At 40.6% G+C, this 24,112-nt stretch overlaps 1 protein-coding gene across 2 annotated transcripts in view; it reads left to right on the top strand.

Moving 5' to 3' along the window:
• The window catches only part of PLCD1 (phospholipase C delta 1), a 1,599,641-nt gene that overhangs the window by 206,609 nt on the left and 1,368,920 nt on the right, over positions 1-24,112 (top strand). For both annotated transcript variants that reach the window (XM_044067556.1, XM_044067555.1), the window contains exon 3: positions 10,007-10,235. In XM_044067556.1, the coding sequence (XP_043923491.1) occupies positions 10,007-10,235 (229 nt within the window). The remainder of the gene's footprint in view (positions 1-10,006; positions 10,236-24,112) is intronic.

The raw sequence follows: 24,112 nt of genomic DNA on the forward strand, positions 1-24,112 counted from the left end.
AGTTTTCGTTCGGATAATATAGACCCCATTTGTACGATACCTATATCCTTATTTATAAATTCCATATGAATCCTATCTGTAGTTTTTCAGATGACGCTGGTCAGGCTTATGGATCTATAATTACCGTGATCAGGTGATGCACCACCATTGCACAAGAGGATGGCTGTTGCAGTCTGCCTTTCATCTAACATGAAGCCTGTTTGGAGGCTGATATTGAATAGCCTGTATGGGAGGTCTGACACGTCATGGTTTAGGCTGACAGTAGGCAGCCTGGCCTGGGATATTATCTGGCCCCACAAAAGTAGTGTTCTTGGCCTTGGAGTGCAGTCGAGGACTTGTTGTTGGGATATTTGAGGGAGCAGTGTAGATGCAGGTATGTGATCTGGGAATATGAGGGGGGTGAAGTTTCAACAAAATTTCCCTACTAGTAGCTATGTCCTCTGAGTCTGAGTATGTAACAGCCTTAACTATTAGTGTTGCACAGCACTGGGCATTATTTCAGTGGTTTCTTACATAGTAAAAGAAGGCTTTGTGGTTATCCTTTGCCTGGGTGTCTATTTTTACCTCATATTTAGGTTAAGTTAATTTGATCAGAGCCTGGAGTTCCTTGTTAAATTTAGAAAGAGAGTTATTGGCATCTTGAGAGTTAAATGTATGTTTGTGTGCAGTGAATGTTTTCTTTTATTGTAGAACCAAATTTATATTAGGGTTCCACCACGGGTGTGGGGGGGGGGGTATTTTTAAATATGGCATTGTTATTTACTTCTGAGGAGGACAGATGCATCTATGAAGCTGTTTGCATGTGCATAGAATTTGGCGGTTAAGGATTCCACATAAGCTGGGTGCTTATAAAGACAGAAGCGTCTTTTGATTTGAGTCAGTTTTAGTAGATCGGCCGTGGTGTAATCTCTGAATATTGAGGTATTGGAAAATGCTTCTGACTTCAGTGTTAACATTAATTTTACCAGTTTGCTTGGATTCATGCACAGAGACTCCACACTGGTAAGGTAGGAGATACAGGCTGAGAAGGACATAAAGGGGGGTTCTGCAGTTAGCTATGGTATGATAAATGGGGTTTGTTAATAGTAAGATGTGTGGAGGAGTTCATATCATTATCTTATGTAACAAATCTGTAGGTTCATAGTTCATAGGTAGGTACTAGGCTATTGGCCCTTTGGCCTATATAAGCCTAGCCAAAAAGGTTCCCTGGCTTTCGCCACCCAAGAAAATTATTTTCCTGTGTTCCTGACAAGCAGTGCCGCAGAAATGATCCCCGGGGTGAATTTTCTATTTCCCATCTAGTCGTCAAGATCTTTCTTAAAGAGGGCCAATGAGGAGCTTTGCTTGACATGAATGGGTAGCTTGTTCCAGAGTATGGGTCTCTGGGACAGGAATCTATCCCTCCAGCTTGTTCTGTTTATTGTGGTGACAAGGTTTAGGTCCCTAGAGCGTGTGGTTCGAAGAGATTAGGATTTCTTTAAGTGTAGCATGTCCAACAGCTCTGGGTTTGACATAGCTTTGTATGTTAGGCAGAGATCGCCTCTGAGTAGGCGATATGCGACAGAGTAGAACTAGAGTTTTTTTGAGACGGTCTGCGTATGGCATTTGTTTGAGGCCTGTAATCCTGTTAGTGAGGTATTTCTGTGGCCTTTCCAGTTGTTGTAGGTGTCTTGTGAGATACATGCCAAATGGGGCATTGTACTCTATAATGGGTCTGATGAGGGATGAGTAGAAAGGAACAATGACCTACTTTTTATTAGAGGAGAACCCTTTTGTGATGAGGTGTCCCATGTAAAAGGATTTCCTGACTACTGTGGCAATATGGTTATCAAAGGAGGGACTACTGTCCACCAGGTGAAATATTTTCTTAAGAGTACAGAGGCACCATTGCTTTAAGTGCCTTCATGTAATGTCGTGGCCCTGAACATTTAGTAGGCATTGAAATCCTGTATTGATGGAGTGCTCTCACTAGTTTTGAACCAGGTCTTTGTGACAATGCCTTTCCTTGCCTTGCTGGAAAATTGTTTTGTGCACCTACCTGATACCTTCTTTGCTCACATCCTAACAATGCCCCAGTACTAAGAAGACCTTGTAATATGCTACATAGTAATAACCACACTTTACTAGTATTAGTTCCCAAGAACTGTGACACTTTTTCTTCAGGGCTAAGAAGTGTCACTGATTATAATCAGTTTAGATCCAATTGTAACTTTTCCCATATGAGAGAGAGAGACAGAGAGACAAATGCAAGTGCTGATCTAGTAACTCTCAGTAGACTTGTCTTGTTCAAGTCTTCCGTTGACCCCTAAAACCCTATTATTCTTACCACCCTGTTGTCTGCATCACTTCACTACCCGTCCAACTAGTTGCCTTCCCTCAGTAAGCCTCTTACCCTGTTTATTATTTCCTAGAACCCTACTGTCACAGCATGTCCAGTATATATAGTTACCCTCTGAAGTATTTTTTCTCTTGTTTCTCTCACTCCTCTTTTTACTACGAACCTGATACCTGCTGTATATACTGCAGACATAGTCAGAAAAATCCAACATTTCCTTGTGTATTGACTGTATGTTTTGGAAGCTGAAGCCTGACTTTTTATGTATTTATTTATTTATTTATTTTTATTTGTTTATTTACTCAGTCATTCACTCACTTACTTGTTTACTTTTGTTGACTGGATTACACTCCTAACTAAAGCCTGTTTTAAAGGGAGACCCAAGGGTGGTATTCATATTGCCTAGGGAAAATTTGGCCAAGACTTAGGGGAAATTCTTGTATATATATGTGTGTGTGTGTGTGTGTATGTGTGTGTGTATATATATATATATATATATATATATATATATATGTATATATATATATATATATATATATATATATACACACACACACACACACACACACACATATATATATATATATATATATATATAAATATATTTTTTTTATAAATGCCACGAGTTTTTACACACAGCACCCTTCCACACATGTTATCACCAACCCAGACAGATGGAACCTTGGTTTAATATCTGATATTAAGAACAGCATTGCACAAGTGTATTTCCCCTTTTATGCTGCATTACAAGTTCAGGACTGAAAAATTATCCCAGGCACATGGTAAGAACAGAACCAACTGATGTCTGACCTTACTGCCCAAAAACAAATGCAATGCTTGTTGAGCTTTACATTTCTGCAAACCGTCTCAGACTTTGTAACTTGTGATGCACATCTGAGTATGTGCTACCGACATTTTCACTTATCACTTACATCTCGCATTAGTATTTCTCTTTTATGTCACAGTTGTGACTCATATTTCTTTAATCCAGGCTCTGTCTAAAAGATCCACATGTTGAGCGCATTACTTTATTGAACAAGCTCAAAATAAAAATAAGATATAAGGGAAGCATGCAAAGTGATGAAGGAAGAAATATGGTAAGAGGGACAGATCTGTGGGGTGATCTGAAAGAGCTGCAACATGCCAAAAAGTGCTCAGACCCAAGCAGGACTGTACTCAAAGTATTATTACTTAAAACAAATAAGCAAGTAAATTCCATATCAGATGATAAAATAAAGACATATCTCAGACAGGTCACAATAGACACATTTCAAGTGCCTCAGGATAACAAAGCTCTTCCTGGGGGTTAAGATCACGTTACTTCTTCATTCATATACATAACCTGCCATAAAATACATTTTAAGCCATCATTAAGTTCAATCAAGTCTTAAATACTCTTATGTAATAATTTAAATGCAGTGGAACCCATACACACAATGAGAGGCATGTCCTTCAGTTGTCTCTTGTTTTCATGGGTATCTCTTATTTTAGTTCAGAATTTTGATCTGTCCTACCTACAGTCTGTTATCTTGTAAAAAGGTGGTGGTTTTCACTCAACAAACAATGGAAATTATTAAAGTCGCAAACCTCCTTTACTTCAGTAACTGCATGTTGATTAAACTCATCTGGCTCTTCTGACTTTAAATGTCAGCGGTACTGATATTTAAATGCTGTCCCTAGTTATGTTCATCTCTGTCCCTTTTTCAGAAGATAAACTGTTGAGCACTGTGAGGAAAGGTTTGTTGTAGGAAAATTATAAATAATCTTACATTTACAGTAGCTTTAGGAAATGTCCATTTTTTTTTAGTTTCTGGTTTATATTTTACCTTTCTTCGTTCATGTGGCTGTAAATAAAATGACATCAGGCAAAGAGCCATAAAAAATTCAGTCACTGTATATACTGTTATTAATAATAATAACCATTTGTTAACCAGGTAGGCCCACTGGACATGCAGTCCTTATTCAGGCGTGACCTAGGAGCAATATCTAGTTAGGTGGTGGCTTGGTCACTGTCACACAGTAGCCTAATGAGGGCTGAGGTAATCAAACCTTGTACCACAGACACTGCAACTCACAGCCGTAACCATCTGCTTGAGTTCTAGTGACTGTGATACTGGGTTTTATTCCCTCGGCTCTCATTCCCCTGCTGTATGATCTTAAGCAAGTCATCTAACCAGATGTTGCTCATGGGTCTCCCTAAAAAGGCACTGCATGCAGCCCAGTGGGTCTGCCCGGTTAACAAATTGTTATTATTATTATTATTATTATTATTATTATTATTATTATTATATAACACTAACAGATGCATATGCAAAGCTACTTTTCAAAGATCTGAGAGAAGGGAGACGTGATCATTTGCCAGAAAAAAGACCGCCACACAGAAGAATTTAACAGTTAGAGAAGTCAGAGGAGGGGAAAAAGGAATGCTGATGGTACACCAGAGAGGGAAGATGACAACAGGAGAGTAGATTACTGAAGAACTACAAGGACGGCTGTGGCAGGTGTGGAACAGCAGATCTTCTTTTTCTTTCAGCTGTTCCCATTAGGGGTCGCCACAGTGGATCATCTGTTTCCATTTCTTCCTGTCCTCTGCATCTTTCTCTATCACACCAACCACCTGTATGTCTTCTCTCACCACATCCATAAACCTTAACCTAGGCCTTCCTCTTTTCCTGTTACCTGGCAAATTCATCCTTAGCATCTTTTTCCCAATATACTCTGAATCTCTCCTCAGCACATGTCCAAACCAATGTAATCTTGCCTCTCTGACTTTGTCTCCAAACCTTCCAACCTGGGCTGACCCTCTAATATACTTATTCCTAATCCTGTCCACCCTTGTCATACTCAGTGCAAATCTTAACATCTTTAACTCTGCCTCATTCAGCTCTGACTCCTGCCTTTTTGTCAATGCCACTGTCTCCAACACATATAACATAGCTGGTCTCACTACCCTCTTGCAGGCCTTCCCTGTCACTCTTACTGGTACCTGTCTGTTACAAATCACTCCTGACACTCTTCTCCACCCATTCCAACCTGCCTGTACTCTCTTCTTCACCTCTCTTCCACACTTGCCATTATTCTGAACTGTTGATCCCACGTATTTAAGTATATGTAAGTAAGTAGGTGTGGAACAGCAGATATGTGGACTAAATTCTTTACATAAGCATTCGTGACTGAAAGACAGGGCAGCTGTCTAGTGTGGGAAAGTGCAATAGCAGTAGACTGAGTAAGAGAGAATGAGAAATGGTAAAATGACCTTTGACAGATAAAGTGATCAGGGAAGTTGAGAGATTTAAGCTGTGGTAAGGTGCAAGGTGCAGTGCGTTGTTCTCTTTAGTGCTCGCGAAGCTGGAGATTCTAATTAAAGAATTATGTCCCTGAAACATGTCATTTGTCTGGGTGACACATTCCAGGGCTGCTGAAGCTTGGGACTAGTCATTCCTAAGGCGAAGCTTCATACTTAGATGCCAGTAAAACTTAGTCATGTATCAGGAATGGTTACAGAAAAGATAAGGTGCATTAGGCTGTATTGATTTTCCTGTGTGAGAACTCCCTGTCATTTAAGCAGCAGCAGCACAGGTTCGTGCAAGGAAGATTCCATCAGTCATATGGGATCCATTTTTATGACTGTGTGGCACAGGAGAGCTTTAGTGTGATTTTTGATTTTGTGGCACACTGAAGCATGGTGTGGAAATTAAATGTGTTAAAAGTTTGCCTAAGTTTTTAAACTTGAGAGAAAGAATGACTGATGAACAAGGTTGGTGTGTGTGTGTGTGTGTGTGTGTGTGTGTGTGTGTGTGTGTGTGTGTGTGTGTGTGTGTGTGTGTGTGTGTGTGTGTGTGTGTGTGTGCATGCTCATGAGAGTGGAGCCTAGAAGGCAGGCACTGATGTGTGCAGAGTTGTACTTCACCTGGTTTTATTAGTCGTCTTTCCATACAAATATTAGTTAGTAAATATATTTCACCAGTTCATAGGTAACACCAAAATATTGCCAGTGGTTACAGATGAAAGGAATAGACTCCAGCAACATCGGAATGGGACTAAATAGATTCATAGGTTCATAGATGTTTACTAGGCTAACGACCAGAAGCCCTTTTTAAGCCTAGCCATGCACCCCAAATCTCTGACACATTCTGATGCCCTTCTTAAGTGTAAGCTTTGGTTGGCTAACCACCGGGGTGACATGCAGGTTTGTACCTAACCTCTTGAGTTTATCAACAATGCCTGAGTGAGGTATTGTGTCAAATGCCTTGGCAAGGACAAGGTAGGCAGTGTGAATGATTTTGCCCTCATCCATTGCTTTGGTGACCTTCTCAAAGAAGTCTACCAGTTTGAGTAGTCATGATCTGCCCTTGACAAAACCAAACTGGGTTGGGTCCAGTGTCTGGAAGTTTACTATATCTCTATTGGTCATCTCCTTCTTTCCATGGCTTTACATATAAGACTAGTGAGACTTATGGGTCTGTAGTTTCCGGGGTCTGTAGATGGCCCACCTTTGTGCAGAGGGATGACTGTTACCTTTCTCCATTCATGAGACACAAAGCCTGTTAGGAGGCTGCAGTTAAATAGTAATTCCAGAGGCCCTGATAGGTCATGTTTCATGCTATTTAGAAGGCATCCTGTGATATTTTCTGGGCCCAGTGATGCAATGTTCTTGGTCTTAGAGAGAGCATTAAGGACCTGTTCCCTAGTGATAGTATGGGGAGTTATATTTGATGATATTTCCTGAGGGAAGGTTGAGGGTCAGGTAGGTGATAGACAGATTTAATTCTCAAGTGCAAGGTGATACACTCAGAAAGGCAGAATCCTAGTAGAATATACACACTGTGGAGGATATATGAGATGGAGATGGAGCTGGTAGTTAACACCTGGACTGAACCATGCCAAGCCGTGTGAGAGAGGTATAACAGACACTAGTATAATGGGGTGCATAGCTTAGGGGGATGTACTCCAGCAATGCTTGGGCGATGTTGTTACTGCACTGAGGACTAGAAGACTAATGAGATGACATAAACATGTTTATAGCAGCCAGTTTGAAAAAAAACTGAGAAAACTGACGAGGCTCAGCCCAGTCACAAAAGTACTGAAAGAGCTGCAGTGTGACGTTATGAGCAGAAACTTAGACAACAAGACATTCATACTGGGAGAAGTCAAATGCAGAGCATGATGCAGAATTACTGCATTGCAAACAAAAATGTGGTTGATCTCTATTAGAAGTCAAAAAGTAGTTGGGCCCCAACTCTGGGGCACAGAAGGAAGAAGCAATGACTGCTAACACAGGTTTGACTAACAGTTTGGTTACTTGAGGGGACACCTGTGGTTTGGAAGATTTTCTTCACACACACGCATTTCTGGTGATGGAGACAGCTCCAAAATCATGAAGCAGATTGCTGTTAGTATTATAGCATGGGGGGGGGGGCAGATTTAACTGATGTTACGGGTGTTGACACGAGTGACATTGGTAGCTCAACCCATGTTAGGGAGTGCAAATAATATCCTGGCATGCAGGGCAGCATATGTAATGGTGCCAGTTGTTCTGCTACAACCAAAATCCCCTTCCCTACCCACCACTACTGAGATCCCAGCCATGAGGAATAGTATTGGGAAAATTAAGGGAAAAGGAGCTACAACAGCAAGCATAGAGCACAACTGATGATATGCCTAAGGACATGGAAAAATACCAAAAAAATCGAAAAAATAAAGCAGTGGGGCAAATATCCTGAAAAAAAGCCAGATGAATTGAAAACATACATGGTAAATAGAAAAGGTTTCTACTAAGGGTTAACTCTCAAAGAAATACGACCCTGCAGATTTTGCGCGGGTTTGAACATGGTATTACTGATTGACAGGCAGTCATGACAGACTCCTTAACCAGCCACTTGCATGACCTGTTAAAATGCAGTGCCATTGCTGTAACAGGCAGCAATGGTTATTAGATTTATAATAGTTTCTAAAAATCGTGCACAATCTAGTGTGTGATTCAGATGCCATGATGTAATTTCACTGATTAAAACGGCAGGTAAACTGTGAACTAAATAAGTGCTGTGTAGAAAAGAAGTACTCAACAAAATGAGAAGACACAATGCATTAATGTAAGATATAGATGGAATGTAAAATATAGATGGAATTATGCAACACCGAGTTTTAATATCAGAACTACAAGTCTCAAACAACTGGCCATGGCCCCCTTATCCCACCCCCCGGTTCTTTGGTTGAAAAACATTGCAAAAAAATACCGTTTCCTGATCAGGTAATAAAGTGAAACACATATTTAAAACTAGTCAGTCATGAGGGGTATCTGCAGATGACTAACAGTCTTGTCTGTTAAGGGGACCAGGTTGTGCATTAGTTTTGAAAATTATTATAAATCTACTAACTGTTGCTGCCTACTTCCACCTCCCATGGATACCAATCATTTCCTTTGGTCAAGAATTTTGGACTAAAGCCACTACTGTGGCACTGAGTGATAAAACTCTGACTAGGGCCTAGGCGATCCTGATTTGATTATTGGCTTGGGTGACTGACAGAACTACAGGAACGGATAGGCATATCCATCCTGTGGAGGAGTGTACTCATTGTTGATGCTCGCTAAGGGAAAGTGTGGTTTAAAGAGGGGCATTGCCCTAGGATGTAACCAACAAGCATGGGGGCGGGGTGGCGACAGGGAAAATGGGTAGGGCAAAAAAAAAAGGCAACAAATAGAAGCACACATAACCAAGACCCCAGAACACCCTTAAGATTCATGACTGGCTTTAGCGATACTGTAGTAAGTCTGGCAGGGGTGCGAGAATGGCTGGTAGACCTAGCGTGGATGTGGGGTACTGGGGCTGGGCAGGGAATAATAAGGTCTGAGAGGACCAAAAAGAATTGTGGACCAGATGTGTGAAGTACAACTGTTAAATTTTATTCTGGTTTACTTATGTTGTGGCATAAATATGAAACTCTAATAATTAGCAAAACCTTTTCTGTGGGACGTATTTTGACAGGAGATTGAGTGAACAAATATAAACAATTATAACTATTTCATGTTTCGATATGTGTTTTGTAATATTTTGTATTTACAAAAGAACCACCTCGGCATTGGCAAATGCATCTGCCTCTTGTGTGTACTCATGAGATCAGATGGAAGAAGGTGAGGTTTGCCACTGTACATCTAGTATGGTACTTCTTTGAGATATAACCCAAAGCTGGAATGGAGGACATAATTTTTCACATAAAAAACTGTTGGAACTATAGAGTGTCATTCCGGCTCCTGTCATAGCATACAACTTGCTGGGATGTTAAACAAGTGACATAAGGGTATACGAACTGGTCCTAAGTTAACCACATAAGGAATTAGCTGTTACAAACTTGGTACTGCATATCAACGCATTTGTTTATGCTTCATATATTTTTATATGCAATTCCTAGTTATGTCCTTATAAAGGTAAAAATATGTTTAGGGAACTTAGCAACATAAAAATTGAGAAAGCATAAAGAAACCATAGCTACAAGGAAGCACTTGCTCACAAATCTCAGGGTGGATGTAGTTGTAATGGACCTGTAGTCATTTTGCACTAAATTCTGCATGTTGCAGAAATTCCAAATTAATGAATGTCTCCTATTGCCCGTGTTCCAAAAATAAAATACAGTCTACTTGCATTACTAAAACATTATTCTTTCTCTTCACAGTTTCCGTTGATGATATTGAGGATGTGACAATTGGCCATCAGACTGAAGGAATGCAGAAATATGCAATGGAATATCCTGCCAGCCAGTGCCTGTCCATCATTTTCAGGGGAGATAAGAAAGATCTGGATCTCGTTGCAAGTTCAAGTGAAGAAGCCAGTCACTGGTTTTCTGGTATCATGAAAATCAGACAACAATTACATATAATAAGTACGAAACTGAAAATGGAACAGTATCCTTTAAAAAATCTGTTTTCCAGACATGGATTTAAGTATCATGTAACAAATCATTACAGCTGCAATTGTGGTAATACAAGCCATTTTACTTAACCACCAAAACATGTCTAGAAACAACACCATAAACCATCCAGCTACCACTTTATGCTTCTACCTACTGACCACATACAAACTCATATAGAAAGCCTGCTGTTGTTGTTGTTGTTTGTCTTTCGGCTTTTCCCCGATAAGGGGTCGCCACAGCGGAACTCCAGTCTGCTAATGATTGGCACTAGATTTTTTACAAAATGCCGAGGTGCCAGCTCGACGCCCAACCTTCAATGAAGGCATGTCCATTTACACACGCATGTCTTCGAATGCTACCCAACTGCGGGGAGGACATGCAGACTCCACACAGAAGGCACTCCCAAGGCAAGCCGAGAATCGAACGGGAGAACCTCTTACTGTGAGGTAACAATGCTAAAGCCTGCTGTACATATGTAAATACTTGTGTCATTGTCTACTCCCTCTGTCACTGTTATATTAAAGATTTCATGGCTGTTTTCTTGACTCTGTGAATATGTAAATACTCATTTCATTCTCCACACTCTCTCTGTCAAGATTTTATCTCAAGGTTTCATGGATGTTATCTGCACTCTGTGAATATGTAAACACGTGTGTCATTTGCCACTCCCCCTGTCACTATTATACTTAAAGATTTCATGGTCGTTATCTTGACTTTGTGAATATGTAAATACTCATTTCATTCATAGGTTCATAGGTTGGTACTGGGCTATCAGCCCTAGGGCCTATACAAGCATAGTCATAACAATTTCCTGGCTATTTCTTCCCACACTATTTACTTCCCTGGACCCCTGTCTAGCAGGGTGACTGACGTGACCCTGGGGTGAATTTCCTTTCTCCCATCCAATCATCAAGGTTCCTTTTGAAGAGGGCCAAAGAGGCACTCTGCTTGATATGTATGGGCAATCTATTCCAGAGTCTGGGGAGTCTCTGGGTCAGGAACCTATCCCTCCAGCATGTTTTGTTTATTATGATGACAAGGTTTAGATCCCTGGAGCATGTGGCTCTGAGGGATTGGGATTTCTTTAAGTGTAGCATGTCCAACAGCTCTGGGTTTGACATGGCCTTGTATGTTAAGCAGGGATCTGAGTAGACGTTATGCGACAGAGTATAGCTGGAGTTTTTTAAGGTGATCAGCATAGGGCATCTGCTTTAGACCTGTGATTCTTTTCGTGAGGTATTTCTGCGGCCTTCCCAGTTGTTGCAGATGTCTTGAGCGGTACATACCAAACGGGGCATTGTATTCTATAATGGGTCTAATGAGGGATGAGTACAGTGGGACAATGACCTCCTTTTTTCTGGATGAAAAGCCCTTAGTGATGAGGTGTGCCACATAGAAGGATTTCCTGACTGTTGTGGTGATGTGGTTATCGAAGGTGAGACCACTGTCCACCTGTGTCCCTAAGTCTCTTATCACACTTTCAGTGTTTAGTGTACTGCCACTTATATGGTAATTCATGGGTACATGTTTTTTCCCAAAGAGGATAACTATACATTTCTTGGCATTGAACTTGAGCCCATGGCTCTCACACCAAGCATCTGTTTCTGTAAGGCCCTTTTGTAGAGTATCCACATCATTTGGGGATTCAGTAATGGCTCCCAGTTTGCAGTCATCTGTGAACTTTGTTAGCCAGAGTCCCTTAGTGTTGGCTTGTATTTCAGAGAAGTATATGCCAAACAAGAGCTGTTCCAGGACTGATACCTGAGGTACTCCACTTGTCACTTGTCTGGAGCTGGATTTGGAGTCGGCTACTTTTACAGTGTGGGTTCTATTAATAAGCCGGTTAGCAACCCATTGGGTGACGTAGGGATTAATGCCCAGCTTAGTAAGTTTATCTATGATTCTAGAATGGAGGATGGTGTCAAAGGCCTTGGCAAGGTCTAGATAGGCTGTGCGAACCACCTTACCCTTGTCCATGGCTCTGGAGACTGATTCGAAGAAGTCAGTCAGGTTCAGGAGACAAGATCAGCCCTTCATGAACCCAAACTGGGTGGGGTCCAGTGTTTGAAGGTTGCCAATGTCTTTGTTTATAAGTTCCATGATAATATGCTCCATGGCCTTGCAGATAAGGCTCGTCAGACTGATGGGACGGTAGTTTCCAGGATCCAAGATGGATCCCCCCTTGTGGAGTGGGATAACTGTAGCTCTGCGCCACTCAGTAGGCACAAAACCTGAGGTGAGGCTATGGTTAAACATGACACTTAGGTGAGGTGCCCATTCATATTGTAGTTCATGTAGTACAGAGCCCGGGATGTCATCTGGTCCCACGGATGCTGTATTCTTAGCTTTGGAGAGTGCGTTTTTTACCTGTGTGGCCATTATTACCAGAATTTGGCAATCTTCCAGTATTGAGATGGGCCATTTATGGGGTGAGAGGCAGGTGACGTTGGCACTGAATCGATCTGCCAGGATATTGGCAATATCCTTGGGTTCAGTATATTTAATGCCATTCTGTTTTAGCTCAGAGCAGATCTGAGCATTGACATTTAGATTATTGACATAGTTATAGAATGCCTTGTGGTTGTCTTTGGAATCTTTGGCAATTTTATTTTCGTAACTAGCTTTGGAGGATTTTATGGGGGATCTCAGTTTCTTACTGAGGCTGGTAAGGGAGTTTTTTGCATCCTGGGATTTTCCTCTTTTCTGCAACAGTTTCTTCCTTTTGTTGTAAAGTTTGTTTATGGCAGGGGACCACCAGATTGTCTTCCTTTTTTGGAGGAGAGTATCTTGGTACGATTCATGCATGAGTGGATGTGCTCGTACAGTGCCTTAGTGTAGGATTCAGCAGTTGAACTTTCAGTTCCCATCTGCATGGGTGTCATGAAGTTTTTCACTTCTGACTTGAGTAGCATGATGTTGGCTTCACAATTGTATCTAAAGGTTTCATGGATGTTTTCTGCACTCTGTGAATATGTAAACACGTGTCTCATTCTCCACTCCCTTTGTCACTATTATACTTAAAGGTTTCATGGCCGTTATCTTGACTCTGTGAATATGCATATATTTCATTCTCCACACTCTCTCTCTGTCACTAGTTTATCTCAAGGTTTCATGGATGTTATCGGCACTTAGTGAATATGTAAACATGTGTGTCATTCTCCACTCCCTCCGTCACTATTATACTTAAAGGTTTCATGGCTGTTATCTTTATTCTGAAACACTATCAGTACTTATTGCTATAGTAAACCCTTCTAGTACTAACTTCTTCTATCTCCTTACCATCTCACTGCCCATCTTTACTCTTCTTTATCTCCCCCATCTTTCCTCTTTCTACTTCATGTTGTCTGCACATCAATTCAGTGAAACATTTTCTAGAATTTTCTACTACTTGCTTTGTACATATCCCCACATTACAACTATATTGAAACTGCTACTATTCTCCTTTTGTATGTCCCCTGCTGTAAATCTGTTTTACAATTGCCTACTTCAGTATGATATGCTGTTAACCATCTGCAAATCATTCTTCATATTATACATGTATAATGTCTGTTGAAGTATTACTATCCAAATATTACTGTTTTGTAAACTGGGCTGGGCCTAAAATTGGACTTCTGTGGTGAGTGGTCTACACGGGTCACCAAAATGTAAAGAAAGCAAATAAATAAGAAAAATACACTGTTTTCAAACTAATTCAGTAAAGAATTCCCCTTTCTCTAATGTGTGCCAGCCTTAGAAATTATTATATTAAGTAAGGGGGTGCATAGGGAAAAATATCTTGGCAGTGTTGGGGGGGGGGGGTTACTTTATATATGACTTCAAAACTTGAATTTTTCTTTGGGCCAATTGTTTTCCACTTTGGGCCAATTGTTCATTTATTTTTTTAGGAGGTAAACAGGCATTTTTCATTTGTGGTTATTACACTGAACTATCATTTTTAGGTTCATAGGTTCATACTAGGCTATCTGCCCTGGGGCAATTATAAGCCTAGCCCGCTTCTGTATGGCTTACGCCACCCCTTGATTTGAGTATACTGTGCCCTTTTTAAGGTTTAGTTTACTGTCCCTCTGTCTAATAGTGACACGGGAGTAATCCCTGGGACAAACCTACGATCCCCCATCCACTTATCGAGATTCTTCTTGAAGAGATTCAGTGAGGTGCTCTGCCTCACATGAACTGGAATTCTATTCCAGAGCGAAGGGAGCCTCTGGGTTATGAACCTGTCCCTCCAGCAAGTTCTGTTTATTTCTGTGCTGAGGTTCAAGTCCCTCGAGCGTGTGGCTCTAAGGGATTTAGATTTACTGAGGTGGAGCATGTCCATTAATTCTAGATTTGACATAGCTTTGTATGTCAGGCATAAATCGCCTCGAAGTAGGCGGTATGCAACTGAGTAGAGCTGGAGTTTTTTTAACCGAGCAGCATATGGCATCTGTTTGAGACCCATGATCCTCTTGGTGAGATACTTATGGGGTCTTTCTAATTGCTGCAGGTGTCGGGTAAGGTACATCCCAAAAGGGGCATTGTATTCTATGATGGGCCTGATGAGGGATGAATAAAGGGGCATGATTACCTCTCTTGATCTAGATGTGAAACCCTTCGTGATGAGGTGGGCTATGTAGAAGGTCTTTCTAACCACTTTGGCAATGTGGTTTTCAAAGGAGAGATTGCTATCAACTTGGGTCCCCAGGTCCCTAAAAACTTTCTCTGTACTTAATGGGTTTCCGCCTATGTGGTAATTTGTGGGCACATTGTTTTGCCAAAGGGTATGACTATACATTTTTTGGCATTTAGCTTTAAACCATGGCACTGGCACCAGTTATCTGTCTCTGTGAGACCTTTTTGAAGGATGTTTGTGTCAGCTGGACAGTTGATTATGGCGCCCAGTTTGCAGTCGTCTGCGAACTTGGTGAGCCATAGTCCTCCCACATTTGCCTGTACCTCGGAAAAGTATATACCGAACAAGAGTGGTCCCAGGACAGAACCCTGTGGGACACCACTTGTGACCGGTTTCGAGTCTGACATGGCTCCAGCAAGTCTCACTCTGTGGGTTCTGTCTTTGAGCCAGTTTGCGACCCACCTTGTGACATAGGGGTTTTATATTTAAGCTGGATAGCTTATCTATGATGCCCGAGTGGGGTATTGTGTCAAATGCCTTTGCAAGGTCCAGATAGGCTGTGTGGACTACCTTCCCTTCATCTATGGCTTTGGTGACTGCTTCAAAGAAGTCAACCAGGTTCAAAAGGCAGGATCTGCCCTTCACAAAGCCGAACTGGGTAGGATCTAGTGTCTGTAGGTCCCCAATGTCTTTGTTTATGAGCTCCATGATGATCCTCTCCATAGCCTTGCAGACTAAGCTAGTCAGGCTTATGGGGCGATAGTTTCCAGAGTCCGTAGAGGCTCCACCTTTGTGGAGTGGGACCAATGTTGCTGTACGCCATTCTGTGGGCACATATCCTGTAGTGAGGCTGAGATTGTGTAGCTGTTTTATTTGAGGGATTAGTTCCTCTTGTAGTTCATGTAGAATGCAACCTGGGACTCCATCTGGTCCCATGGAAGCAGTGTTTTTTGCTTTGGAGAGGGCAGCCTTCACCTGAGCATCTGAGATGTTTGGGAGGCAGCCCTCTGCCAGGATAGATACTTGCTCTTTTGGGGGGGAGGGGGTGGAGAAGTTTGCACTAAACCTGTCTGCCAGGATATTGGCAATGTCTGTGGGTTCAGTGTATTTTTTGTTGTTTAGAATCAACTCAGAACAAGTCTGGGAGTTGCATCCCAGGTTTCAAACATAACTGAAAAAAGCCTTATGATTGTCTTTGGTGTCCTGTGCAATATTTCTCTCGAAGCTGGCCTTGGAGGATTTTATGAGGGATCATAATTTTTTGCTAGTACTGATCAGAGATGCCTTCCCTATTAGGGATTTTGTTCTATCATGTAGTAGCTTCCTCCTTCTGTTGTACAGTTTATTTATGGCAGGGGTCCACCAGACTGGACGCCTGCCTTTGGATGATTGGGTCTTGGTTTTGTTTGGGATAGCATGATCCATGCATTCCTGGAGATATCCGTAGAATGCATTTATATAGGATTCTGCAGTTTGGGCCATAGTTTCCACTGGCCCTGGGGCCTTGAAGGATTCCACTTCGGTTTTGAGAAGTGAGAAGTTCGCTTTTGAGAAGTTTTTCACTGTGGTTTTCTGGGCTGGGGGGTGGGGTCGGGACGTGGACATCCAGTAAAATTAATTTATGGTCTGATCTTACCAATGAGGGATATACCTCTGGTGTGGAGCATAGAGTCCCCATGTTTGTAATGATCAGGTCCAGTATGTTGTCCCCTCTTGTGGGAGTGGTGACTAGTTGTTCCATAGCATTTGAGTTTATAATTTCCAGGAATCTTTGGGCTAAGGTGCTGGGGCTTGAGTAGTGCTCCCAGTCAATGTTTGGGTAGTTGAAGTCGCCCAATATAATGGTGTTTGAAGAGAACTTCATGTTCTTCAATGTTTTCAGGAAAGCCGAGTGGGATTCCTGACTTTGAGAGGGTGGTCTGTAGGATGCTATAAACTGAAAAGCAGTCTTGCCCACTGTTAGTTGCACATGGATGGTCTCCGATACTTCGTGCAATGCCACTAACCTGGAGGTGTGGATATCCTTGATAAATATGGAAACTCCCCCTCCTTTTGTGATTCGGTCCGGGTTTTGGGGGCGAAAAGCATGATATGAGGTATAGCCTGGCAGTGCTGGGGTGCTCTCTGGAGCCTTGAACCAGGTTTTTGTCACTGCACAGATATCGATGTTCTCCATACTGAGGAGAGCTTATAGTGCGTGCATCTTGAGGTTAAGACTTCTGGCGTTTAGCAGCATTACCCTTAGTTTCTTGTTCCTTGTGCTGTCTATGGGGGTGGGTTTGACTTTTGAGCCTTGCCTAAAAAAGGCAGCATGGGGGTGGCAAGAGCCTTTGCCAATATCCGAAAGCCCAGTGGTGACAGGTGCAAGCCGTCCCTAGCGAAGCAACGTGGCTTGTCGAGCATGTCATCCCAGGCTGACAGACACTGGATCCCCTTTGAATGACACCAAAATTTTAGCCAGTTGTTAAAATCAATCATTTTGTCTTTGTACTGTGGCATCATTCTAGGTGAGGGTAAGATGCTGCTCAAGGTCAGGGTCATACCAGCCTGGGCTACATGATCAGAGAGCTCCTCTATGTCTCTTTTCATGTAGTCCAGGGAGGTACGTCTCAGGTCATTCACACCAGCATGTACAATGACTGAGTCATATTTGTATTTGCTTTGGAGTGACCTGAGTGCTTGCGTTATGTGTCGGATCCTAGCACCTGACAGGCAGCTCACCATGACCTTCTCTTTATTCAGCCTTGTGAGCGGGACGTCAGTGTGTCTGACAATAGAGTCACCTATAACAAGAGTATCAGGTGTGTTATTCAGCCTTAAGGGCTGTGGCTGCTTGGCACACTGACTTTGTGGGTTATGTGTTGTGTGTGTTTTGTTTTGAGGTAGCGTTTGCTTGGATGTCTGCTTTGGAGGTCTCTGTTGCTTAGGTAGATTTTTATTTAGAGCCTCCGAGTATTTTTTGTGTATTTATGTGTTTGGTTTGCTGATGTGGTGGGACTATGTGATACTGGAATTGTGTTGTGTGAGGTTACCTTCTCCTCCTGACTGGTTACACCAGTTTTGAGATGAGAGAGCTCAGCCTCCAGTTTGGCTAAATAGTTGCATCTCTCACATATATTTGAACCTGTTTGGAGGAGGAGAGGGTTGTCCGTGTACATGAGACAGTTGTAACATTGCCTCAAAATTCCCAGATTCACCAGCTGGACTGGAGAGGAAACCATTGACTGACCTTTGGACATGCTAGAGTAATAGGGAAACTGAATTTAAGATGGACCAATAGAGGACAGGGTAATCGTAGAGAGTATAAGAGTAAGTAGTGCTTATGGTTTAATAGTGCTAACTTGTAGGATTACTTAATTGGACCAGTGAAGGGCCTTAGAATGAGAATATGGTGTTTAAATTGAGAGATAGAGCAGTTCTAAGGGAAAATGTGAAGAGCTGACTTTGTGGAGCCAGGAATAGTTTAAACCCAATTAGGTGGCGCTGCCCGCTGTTGCGCTATGCACAAAAATGCGTAAAACCGTGCAAAAGAGGGTTTTAAGAGAGGAAGATGAAGGAGTTTTGGAATTGACCCAAAATGGCCAATAAAACTACAGTTTCAAGTCAGTAACCACTCCCACAGGGGCAGGCGGGCTGCTCAATGTTTTTCACTGCCACTGATCAACAGAGAGACTTCCCTTTAGCCCAAGCAAAAAATGGCCTCACAGAAACTTACAAACAGTTCAAGAACAGCAAGCCTGTAACTGAACTTTTTTAAATCTCAGAAAAGTGGGAAAAAAGCAAGATTTTTTTTTTTTTTTTCAGAGATAGCAGAGGTTCACAAGTATCAACAAGTTATAACAGTGCAGTAAATGACCCCACACAAGAGTGCTAGGCCAAAGACAGATAAAATGCAAGTTTTGAGAAAAAAATGATTTTAAAAATAAGTGCAAACAGGAAATTCAGTAAACAGCTCTAGGTTGTGCTCTAAATACAGTTACTAATGCAGAAATCAAATTTAACAAGCCAGAAAATTCTCAAAATAGGCGGCTATGCAGAAAAACTTAGCAAATAAACAGAGGAAAAATACTTAAAATCTCAAAAGTGGCTCCTTTCTTCTCTCAGCGTTTTCTCCTCTTGGTAGGTGCTTCACCAACAGCCAACAAGCCTGAAAAGACACCAAAACCATGAGGCAACCATGTTTTAAGAGAGGAAGATGAAGGAGTTTTGGAATTGACCCAAAATGGCCAATAAAACTACAGTTTCAAGTCAGTAACCACTCCCACAGGGGCAGGCAGGCTGCTCAATGTTTTTCACTGCCACTGATCAACAGAGAGACTTCCCTTTAGCCCAAGCAAAAAATGGCCTTACAGAAACTTACAAACAGTTCAAGAACAGCAAGCCTGTAATTGAACTTTTTTAAATCTCAGAAAAGTGGGAAAAAAGCAAGATTTTTTTTTTTTGTTTTTTCAGAGATAGCAGAGGTTCACAAGTATCAACAAGTTATAACAGTGCAGTAAATGACCCCACATAAGAGTGCTAGGCCAAAGACAGATAAAATGCAAGTTTTGAGAAAAAAACGATTTTAAAAATAAGTGCAAACAGGAAATTCAGTAAACAGCTCTAGGTTGTGCTCTAAATACAGTTACTAATGCAGAAATCAAATTTAACAAGCCAGAAAATGCTCAAAATAGGCGGCTATGCAGAAAAACTTAGCAAATAAACTGAGGAAAAATACTTAAAATCTCAAAAGTGGCTCCTTTGACCAGAAATGTACATTGAAATATAAATACCTTACTCCCAGAGACATTCCATTTGTAATTGTGTATATTAAAGTTAAGGTCAGTTTTTAGAACAAAGCAAAACAGAATATACTAGTAAAATGTATGTGCACTTATTAAAATATTAGTACTGAACATGTCGATTGTCCTTCATTGAGACAGCCCATTTTTTATTTTCTATAATTTTCAAGATTTTTTTTGTTTTTGTTTTTGCAAGTCTGGGACTCTTTTAAGTTCTCCAGTCACTCACTCGCTGTCCCTGCTATCACCTAATCATGCTAAATACTCTAATATGACAAATTTATCTTCCACTCATGAGAGTCAAATAGTAAGGTGACCTGTTAGTGAACCTCTTACACTTCCTGGGCCAGATTCCAAAAGATTGGCATGACTCTGCAGAATGTTCTGAGTACAGTGCAAGAAACCTGCCAAGCAATAATCATTATAGAATTAGCATATAGGTGAGCCTTCCTGCAAAAAAAGCATATATTTCCTTTTGCATGCTTTGAAGTTATGTCTCACAACATGCACATTTAGCTGTTAGCTTCATTTTTCTTTTTTTGTGATTTACATTTTATGTGTTGATGTTGTGCTGTTTAGATTAAATTTAGTAAAGTCGTGTGTGTGTGTGTGTGTGTGTGTGTGTGTGTGTGAGAAAACATACTCTGAACATCACAGTGCTTCACTTTTCTGCACAGCAACATTTATATGCAACTACTTATAAGGACTTATGTTAATTATAATATTACTTATATTTATATTACTTATTACTTACATGGAGCAGGTATGTGGCATACTAACATGGGTAGTTGTGGGTGGCAAGCAGGATTTTATGCTCGGAACATAACATAGCATAGCTGTAGACAATGCATATATGTGGAAAAATATGCGTCGGTACCCACAAGATGCACCCACATCAAGCATTACAATGGAAGTTTTGCCATCTGTAAGCAGTTTCCAAAGAAGCCTCACAAACCTAGGCAGTATCAGTAAGTAAAGGTTGTATCTTCCATGCAGAAGTGTTCCTCAATATCAACACGATAGGAAAACTATAGTCATGTACATATTCAATGCAGACCTAAAATGTTATGCAGCCTAGCAGCTGTGATCTAATAGATAATTGGACATACCCTGGTGTCAGGCAGCTAACTGCCTTTGTAGAGGTGATAATCTAATTTATGCATGCATGCTTGCATTACATATTGCCACCATATTTAGCACTTCAATGCGATTTGTCACTAAAGGGCCTCATTAGCATGCAGTGTTTCAGAATCTTATTCTCTGCAAAATGTATACTTTGCCAGGAAGTGATAACATACAATGCCAATATTCACATACATTTTACTGACCCAATAGTTTGTACCAAAGTCTGCTTGGCTTGCAGAGCATGCCAGCTACATTGAAATAGAGAGATGATGCCCTGACAGTGACCTAGACCTGGGTTCATTTATGCAGTCCAGGCACCTATAGGACTTTGCAGGTGAAAGAAATTATGAGATTATGCCTCCTGTCCTATATTTGATGGAAGGGATAACAGTGGCAGATCTAAGAATTTATAGAAGGGGGGGCATAGTTTGGAAAGTAGACAAATAGGAAGTGGGGGATGAACTTAGACAAAATAGTGTCCTAGGCAAAGGGTCCTGGTCCTCGGTTCCCTACATTTTGACCTCCACGTGCCATTCAGATGGCGTTTTCCTACCTTTTGTCATATTTTTGTGTTATTCTTCATCTTTTTTCATGCACCGTTTCAACATGCTCTAAGTGACAAAGAGTGTACTATAATATTTGTGGAATAAATAAATGAATTAAGATGGGGATCTGGGGCTTTCAGTCTGCTTGAACCATGGAATTTCAAATACTTTGAGGTGCATTTTAGAGCTTTTTTTCCAACCTTTTCAAGAATGATTGCCAGGGAGGATTAGATGTAAAGAAATATGTTCAGTCTTACTATTTTTTTTCAAGGTTGAAGTAAGTGATGCCTGACAAAACAAGCAATTTACAAACTAAGGAGACAAGTACTTGTGAGGATATATAAATCACTGCCTCCTTACCTACCACCAAAAAAAGTTCACCTTCTGGGTATCTCTGATATTAAAATGGGATGAACGTCAAGGCAAAAATGGCCATAGTCTTAAATTTCAAGTGGTTGCTGTCGTGAATATACACAGTCTACCTCATCATTAGTCAGAACAAACAATAACATGCATATACACATATATACAAAACAATACAACTATGTCATGCACAAAATATTACAAGCATATGCAAAGGTTTCTACACATTTTTGTCTTCCCATGCACCGCAACAGTCCCCCTCCCATTTTTAGTTCTTCATCAGCTGATTTGTCCATATATGATTTAATTGTTTATTTTTTATTTATTGATATTTGATTACTGGGAAAGTCAGAGTGTGTAGAAGCCCACTTTCAGTGGAGGCATGGCGAAAAAGCTCCAAATTATTACAAAACATTTTAAGAACAGTAATTTTACAATCTTCAAAAATAAAACAAAACGTCTGCAGTTTAAATAATTGTAACAAATTACACATGATATAAAAATATTGGTTAAGGTACTTACTACATTATTTTTTCCTAGATTTTTCCTAGATTTTTCTTAACAATAAGGAAGAAACATAACGGTCACAATATACAACTGTGACATAAAGAGATATTGCCAGCACAGCTAGCTGCAGTTTTGTAAATAATTATATATCATTGGTGAATATAGAAATGATTTATACAAGATGCTTGTGCCACAAATGTATTAGAACTGTATGCCATGTATATATCAGACTGCTCTGTACAGGTCTTTGTGTTGAGAAGGTATTTTATAGAGGGCTTGTGCGTGAAATGTATCCACAGTGTGCCCTGCTGTAAGAGAAAACAAATGTACATGCACTATTGTAACTGTTTAAATGTATATATTAACAGAGGAACATGGAGGGTTGACTTCAGTCCAGCAAACTTCAGAAAGATAACTGAAATTAAATTACTTTATGGCTAGGGCCATAAAAGATTGCATCTTTCAGTTTTCAGTGCAGCAAGAGACACAATGTCTGTACTAGGGAGTTTTCTGGGTTGTCTTTTGGGTGAACTAATTACTAGTCTTGAAATGTGGAGGAATGTAATTGTTTTATGACTTCTAGCATCTGCCAAAGATCTGAGCAGAAGCCTTTGTCCATATATTTTTACAGGTAGATGTTAAATGCTACCAGCTTCTAGTAATGGGGTTTTCACCTGGGAACTGGAGGTCAGTTCATCAGAGATAATGTCATTCTGCAAGCTGTCCCAGCAGTAATGTTTGAGATATTAATTTCAGAAGTCTCTTGGTGAGACAGAGCATTCTGTATTCTCTTTTGGACCTGACAACAACAGGATCCAGTCACCACATCTGCCTTGCTCTATTAGTAAGTTTTAAGTTATAGTAATTCTCTTAGGTTCAGTCTAGAATATAATGAAGCTTAGTTTAGATATTTTTCTTTATTTATTTGAGACTGTCCTGCAGTGTTGTTTTAAATATTTCCTGTGGTTTTGAATTCTGATGTCACTGTGAATATATATTTAGTATTGTCTTGTTCTGTGTGTGTTGTTGTACAGCATCTACCTGCTTAACTGAATAAACTACTGGAAACTTCAACAAGGTGCCTCTATTCCTCCTACAAGGAGGGTATCAGAGCGAGAGAGAGAGAGAGTCTCCTAGATCTGCTAGCTAAAGTGATTTTATCTGGACTAATCCTTTACACTGTAATTCATAACAATAGGGTCAAAGGACACCTACTGCAGGAAATAAAAAAAAACAAAAAAATGAATGCAAATCTGTTGCAGTTCAGATGCAGTCTTTCTCTGTCTCTCTGTCTCACTATTTCTCTCTCTCTCTCTCAACAGCATTTACAAAGTCTGAAAATGTACTGCCAATGTACCATTTCAGTGGTACATTTTTCAAGTCTCTAGATTTACTGAGCTTTTTTTTCTCCTTTTTTATTTTGTACGTAAGTCAAGGTAGCAAAAGCAGGAAGACTGTGCCCTTGTGCCAAAGCCTAAATCCACCACTGGATAAAGGCAATATACTAGGGTGAAACAAGTGATCTTTGTGGCCCTGGGCATTGGTCAGTGAGGTTTATGTGAAATAAAGCCCCCCCATGTTCTTTGGAATGTCTAAATAATGCAGTAAGCTCTGTGTCGTATCAAGGTACACAATGAAGTGACATCCAGAGTAAATAAGTCCCATGCAGATTCCAAATTAACAAAATTAATTGTATTTAAAAAAACATCATTGGGCTGTTTCTGGGTAATAATTCTGTACAGTGTAAACATATTTTCCAGAGTACAGAATTTACCACTCATATTAATTTTATAAGACATATTAATATATTATGTGTAATACAGAATGGATTATCTGACCACATATAGATGTGACTCTTTTTATAGAGGTAAAACAAAAAGAAAGTTTAAGGATAGGATCAGCATGCATCTCTGAGACGTAAGATGTCACAGGGAGC

Source organism: Protopterus annectens, chromosome 3.part1, assembly GCF_019279795.1.
Source record: "Protopterus annectens isolate FY-2018-M chromosome 3.part1, PAN1.0, whole genome shotgun sequence".
In the NCBI taxonomy this organism is placed as follows: Eukaryota; Metazoa; Chordata; order Ceratodontiformes; family Protopteridae; genus Protopterus; species Protopterus annectens.